At 20.4% G+C, this 7,374-nt stretch overlaps 1 protein-coding gene across 1 annotated transcript in view; it reads right to left on the minus strand.

The window, feature by feature from the left end:
• The window catches only part of LOC102676877, a 41,542-nt gene extending 34,498 nt beyond the window's left edge, over positions 1-7,044 (minus strand). The window contains 3 exon segments of the mRNA XM_006620552.2: positions 2,830-2,952; positions 6,148-6,205; positions 6,792-7,044. Of these exon segments, the coding sequence (XP_006620615.2) occupies positions 2,830-2,922 (93 nt within the window). The 5' untranslated portion in view covers positions 2,923-2,952; positions 6,148-6,205; positions 6,792-7,044.
• Positions 7,045-7,374: the final 330 nt, after the last annotated feature.

The following is a 7,374-nucleotide window of genomic DNA, read 5'->3' on the forward strand; positions in this document are numbered from 1 at the left end:
TTATATAATATAATTTCAATGTTATAGATACAAAATATATAGAAAAAATTTATTTTCACAACTTACATGTTTCTATAGGAAGTCAATTTGAATATTTTGAGAAATAATTATAAAATAATGTTATATTCGTTATATATCACCAATATAATTTAAAAATTGATTAATTATTATACTAGATAAAGTTGAGAAAAAGTTGAGATAAAATATAATCCAAAATAGGTTAGGAAATACTGACTTAACGTCATCTTTATCTGAAGTTAGAACTATCGCAGAAATCTCGTGCTATTAAAGTACATACTACCAACTTGAATATAATAAAATATGAAAAACACATAGATTCAAATACTAATGGAAACGATACCGAGGACATTGAACTTTCTAAGCATGACCTTCAACTCGTATCTCAGAGAATCAGCTGGCTTTTTCGCTACAGTTATAAGATAGTATAATATTGCAGTGCGGTAGTCAAAGTACTACATCAGATTCAAAACATTATTCGCATATTCATTTATAGTATAGTAACTAACTCTAGTTAGTAAGAATAATTCACGCAATTATATACTTTTATAAGTTGATATTCCAAAGCATGCATTCAATAATTAATGGTAAATTTTTTAATTAATTAGATGATAGAATTAAAATAAAATATTATAGGAAAATAATATCATCATACCTGTGTGATAATGAGTGCAATTGTAAAATGAGTGCAATTATATGATAATTGGATTAATTAATTAGAAATAAATTTATTCATTGATAAGACCAATTTATAATTTAATTCGATCCGATTTCAGTATAATAAAATTGTATAAAATTATCGTAAAATAAATCGTATAAAATTTTTCATTAGAAAAGAATCTCTCATATGTGATTTCTCATAGTTAATCTAAAATTTCAAAACAAGTTAATAAATGCATAAAAAGAATCTTGAAGTGACTTATACAGGAAATAATGCGAAAAATTAGACATATATTGAAATGATACAAATAATGGAGTGAAAGGATAAAGAAGAATAAGAAAGTTTGTGATGCACATTTTTATCTAAGCAATGGCGTAAGAAACATAAGAATATTCGCAAAAATTTTATTTTTCTATCACTTTGTTTAATTTATATAATAATATTTATTATTCTATTATTATTAAAAATGAGTGAAATTTTTACCAAATAAAATAGTAAAATAAAATTAATAAAAAATAAATAAGTAAAAATTTTGAAAAAAATTTTTAAATTATTCTAATATAAAAATATATTTTCTGTTTCATTTTGTTTTTTAATTTTAATAACTTTATTATTTTCAAAAAATTGTCATTAATTCTCAAAAATTTCATTCACTATAAGATGATTACGTTACTATCTAGAATTACTATATGAAATGTGCTGAAAAATAAGTAGGTGGATATGCAGTTAGAGTACTTATTTACCATCTTTCAATATATACTCAATTCGAACAGTTAAAATTTTCTAAATTTTGAAAATGTTCCAACGATTAAAATCAATTAAATTATTAGAAAAAAGAATAAAAAGAAAAATTATAATGCTAAAATAAAATTTTTTATAAAAATAAATTCCAAAATTAGAAAAATTATGAAAAGTATTAACATTATAAATAAGTGTATAAATGTTGAATCAATATTTATCCACTGACTGATGAATATATATAACAGCTTATATAACGCGAGAACATTGCGGTTCTTAAGATATTCGATATCTTATTAAACGTTGACGCGATTTGAGTAGATAATAGTTATGGTATAAATAATTTAGCACTTGAAACTTAATATGAATTCTCAATTATCTTTCTATTCTATTTCTATTTCTCAGAAAGAAATTTTACAAAATGAAAATGTGATCTTTTTTATATATAAATAAAAATATAATTTTTAAAAAATTAGAACAATTTATATGATATGCATTGTTGCTTTATTTATAGATATCAGTATAATATCTATAATTAAAATTATGTGCACAATTTTTATGATACTTTCTTGATGATTTAACATATTATTTTATTAAAATTTACATATCTACATTTTATAATTTATCTTTTTTATTTTTTAATGAATTTGATAACTTTTACAAACAGATCATTTTGAATGAATAACAAAATTGATTGTTTAAAGAATATATAACAGAAATGTCTTACAAGATGTGACACCTTTCTGTTTATTTTGGATATCTTATACGATATAAACATTATATTTCAAGTCAGTACGTGAATTTATAGTATATTATAAGTTTAGTATATTGTATAAATATATAACATATGATCACATATAAATATATACAAATATACAATATATAATGAACATAAAAATTTGTTATAAAGTAGAAAACATTGTAAGTTCATTTAAAAAGGTCATTTAACGTTATATGAAATATATAAACAATTCTTTTATAAGTAAAATACAATGATGTGAATTTTACTTTATATCTTTACTGAATCATATAATTAATCAATGGAATACTTTCTATAAGATTTTTTCATTCAACTCCAACAAATAATGAATCACGTAGTATGATATATATATTTTTATTTCCTATCGGTATTATGCATTGCCTATTATATGTGAATTTAAAAATCTAAAAAAAATCTAATGAGGTATATAATACCGGAAGGTAAAAAAAATTATAATTTATTCTACTAAAAATAAATTTAATCTCTTTTCTTTTTTAATATTCATAATTATTAATATTCAAGTTACATATTATATGAATTATAAATTATTATTCTTAATCGAAATTAATTACTTTCGAATTATTTTATTATCATATTGTCAATTTAAAAAAATATTTAATCTTTATAATTATTATATTATTAAATTATTTACCTTAGCAGGTTTATCCATGATACGATAAGTAAGCGAGTCGCGATGACCGGTTGCGATGACGGCGCCCGCCTTACGAGACACGCATTGCCCCATATAGATTCCCCAACCTTGTCCCAGCACAATCTGTATACAACCAAACAATCATTAAATCATATTATCTAAAATGATTGTAAACATTAAACATATTCGAAACAGATATTTTAAAATAATTTGATTCCTTAACTATTTTTTATTTTAATTTAAAACCAATCGATTTTTTTATATTTAAACTAAATTCTCAATATGTAATAAAAGAGCAATTTTTTAATTTTTAATTGTTTTTAATATTACAATTTAATTTCAATATTGAATGCATTAAATTTTAGTATAATGAATAAATCTATATTAATTTTTACAATTTGATGCAAATAAATTGTAGAATTTTATTTTCAATTATTTTATATGTTCTTTTACTTATTTTTATTTATATTAATATATCCTTTACTGAATTGATGTTACAAAACGATATTTAAAATAATAAATAATAAAAATACATTCTGGAAAAAGTAATACTTTCTTGCAAATATAAATTTGAATAAATTTGTATAAATTATATAATTATATAAATATACATGTACATAAAAATATAAAAAATATTGTATGAGATACATGATAAATATTAAAGAAACAACTATTAAATATTTAATAAATTAAGTAAATATGAATATTTTTTCTTTTCTCTCTCTGCATATTATCATTATTTTATAATTTTTACATTATTTTTTAATTTTAACAAATAAATAAAATTTTATAAATGAATAAAAAAGAATCAAAATAATATTTTCAATACTTCCTATTTTATAAAAATATATATGTCATTTATATAACATTTTAAAAAATAGTTAAAAATAATTCAAATTCAATTGCAATGCAATAAAATACTTTAATGCAATTTACTATTTCCATATATATAGTGAAAATATATTCCATTAAACATGAAAATCATTTCTAATAATCAATAGTAAAGTGAATTATATATTAATGAAAATCACATTTCGAAATAAATCAAAACTTCTATTACTTTATATTATTAGAGATAATCGCAAATAGTTAAAATTTATTATTATTTTAACTATTTTTTATCCATTATTTAATATTATATTTCCAACCAAGATCAATGAATAAAGATCAATGAAATTTATTATGAATATTAAATATAATTATATTAATATTAATATTCTTTTGCAATAAATATGATCTGTAATTATAATTAATTATTTCATTTATTTGTTATTAAAAACCACCAACTCAAAAATAACATAAATTCAATTATCTCTTCTCATCAATTACATTGAAAACACTAATTATAACAAATTATATATATCAGATGAAAGAGTTATGTTATTATGTTATAAAAAGTTAATTTTTAGAAAAGAATGAAAAATTAATGTGTAAACTTATAATTTTAATTATAAATAATTTTATTATTATTATTATTATTAATTTTATTATTTATTAACTTTATTACTATTTAAATTTAAATTTAATATTTTGAATAAAAATTATATTTATATAAAAATTTTTTCTATCTTTTTCCATAATATTTGTTTAAATATGTCACGCTTTCCTTTTATACATTTTCGATGCAGGTTAATGGTTCACCATTGGCCAATTGAATACTTTCATTGGTATGACCGGAAACTCTCAAATGATGATATTGTGTATCCATGTGTTTATTTATATGAGAAGTGAATGTAATATTGCAAAAAATATCATCAATGCAAATAATAATTTCTAAAGTTAAAATTATTTTATAATAAATTATTTTATAAGTTAGCAAATATAATCTATAAAAAATCTATAAATAATCTATAAATAATTTCAAAAACAAAAAAAATTATATATATGTTTTTTCTTTAATGCATAGATGATAATCTCTTTGAAAAATAATATTTATGAAAAAATTGAAATTTTTCTTATTTCCATAAATAAATGTTTTACTAAAATACAAGCTAAATATATCATCTATTTATAATATTAAAATATCTATTATTTATATCAGAGAAAAATAAATTGCACTATCTATCTTATAATCATCATCTAATATCTTTTTCCTGATTTTTAGTTTTTTTAATAAGCAAGTTAAATTAACGAGAATTATATTATATTATAATATATTCGCAAATTTATAAAAATATTCGCAAATAAATGAAACAATATATAGCTAAGAAACTTAGCAAAGAATTTAACCTTAAATAAATCAAATCAATGGTGAAAGGTGATGGCGTATCGTGATTCCAAGATGTAGGGCGATAAATGGCACTGGCCCAATTCATTCGGAACTGAACTTTATTTAGGAAATATTAATTTTTTATATAGAAAGATATGGGAACATTTTTTAACTTTTAATCATTTCAAAAATTAGTTCATATTAACTCAATTTTTTAATCTCGTAAGAATATGAAAGATCTTCATATAGCAGTTAATTAAAATTATATTAAAAATTTTTAATTACAAACAATATATGTATATATATTTTCAAAAAAATTATATGAATAAAAATAGAATATATATATATTATATTGATAATATACAGATTAATAATATAAATTTAAGTTTACAAAAAAAATCATGTTTTTCTTACTCTAACATTTTAGAAGAACAAAACCGCAGAATCCGCATTGAGATATTTCAAATAAAACTCTACCCAGTTTCACATGTTAAAATCGATACTGACCGAAATATTGAAGAATAATATATACGAAAAGGGTTTTTACATTAATAATATTTTGTTATTAAATTTACTAATAAAATTCTTTAAATATACATACTTTAAATATACATATTACTTTAAATACATATATTATATTATCTAATGTTAGAAAACATTTAAAACGAATATACGTAAGTTAAGTATTCAAATTTCAAGTTATTCATCAAATTTCAATTTTTCACAATGTTTTAATTTTTTTCATTTCCAATAAAATTTATTCGATATATATTCTTATTATGAATATAATTCACTCCATTTAACATGAAAATTAATCCAAATTTAAATTCATTTCAAAAATTTATATGAAATTTATGACAACACATTTTTTATTATACCTGATTAAAAATAATTCATTAATTCAGAGATAGATTTAAAAAAAGAATAAAAAGAAAAAAGAAAGGCAAAAAGAAATAAAAATAAAGAATTTTATTAGTTGACTAAAGCAGAAGATAAAGATAAAAGAAAAACCCCTAGATATGTTACACATGCACCTTAACCTTTCATAAGTACCTTTTTACCAAAAATTATATTTGGAAATCATGTTGTATATACTCGAATTTACTCACAGAAATAAAATTCCGTGTGGCCCTATGCCTGGCCTGTTGTATAGTTGTCTCAAAAACACTGGAAAAAATAAATTGTCTTTTTCATACCAAAAGTTTATTATAGATGTCATCAAACCTTGTCCAAAATCGAATCGAATTTCTATACTGCTTGATATCATAACAATTCATGATAAATGTTATATAAGATTTATAAATAATACATATGGAAGATTAAAATTGCATTATTTACACATAAAAGGTCGTTAAAATATCCTAAGCAATTCCAGTCAGCTTACTCTATATGCATATGTAAATATCAAGATTAAATTTTTTTCACAAAATATAACATCAATTCATAATTAAATCATTATATTAAAACTTTATAATTATATTAATTACTCAAATTTAAATAAGAAATAGATAAAAGAAAATAGATAAAAAAAAATCGACTTGAAAACCATTGTTTTATATTCGTATATAAATATTATTGAATAAGTATTTCTTTATGAAAGGATTTTCCATTGACGTATATTTAAAACTTAGAGTAGAGAACACATAATGGAGATTTCCTTGTATCTCCACAAAATTTTGTTGATCATGCTATAAAAATAACGTGATATTCTAAAAAACGAAATTTTAGATATGACTTGAAATAATAAAATCACCTCTTCTTATAGAGTAGAATCTCTCAAGATTGCGTGAAATCGTGGTATGCATCACAAAACTTAACACTGACACCTACGAATGACAACGTGCCGATCGCGTGACGCGAGGATACGACTTGTATCCTCGATACACAGTATGTAACAGAACTACTACACCACCTGTCACTCGGCATATTCGATAGTATGAAACATGCGTCGTGATGTCATACACGCCCCACCAAGCGCCAAACACCAATGAGCATGTAGCAGACAGAATCTTGCTTAGTTTATGTTTCTTTCAGCACCCTCTATTGTACATTAATGAAACATCAATTTTAAAGAATAAATTTTTTAACAAATTTAATTAAATTGTTAAAACTCACTGTAAAAAAATTATATATTTTTAATATATATATTTCAAGATATGTATTAATTATTGTATAGAATTATTTAATAATTATTTCATATTTTTAGGTAAATAATATTTACCTTTATATTTGAATTAAACAAATAAATGAAAATATAAAAGATAAAAAAATAAAAATTTTATTATTTTCTTTATTTTCATACAAATTTATATATTTTTATATTTTCTAAAAAATTA

This window comes from Apis dorsata, unplaced genomic scaffold (assembly GCF_000469605.1).
Source record: "Apis dorsata unplaced genomic scaffold, Apis dorsata 1.3 scaffold_517, whole genome shotgun sequence".
Taxonomy (NCBI): domain Eukaryota; kingdom Metazoa; phylum Arthropoda; class Insecta; order Hymenoptera; family Apidae; genus Apis; species Apis dorsata.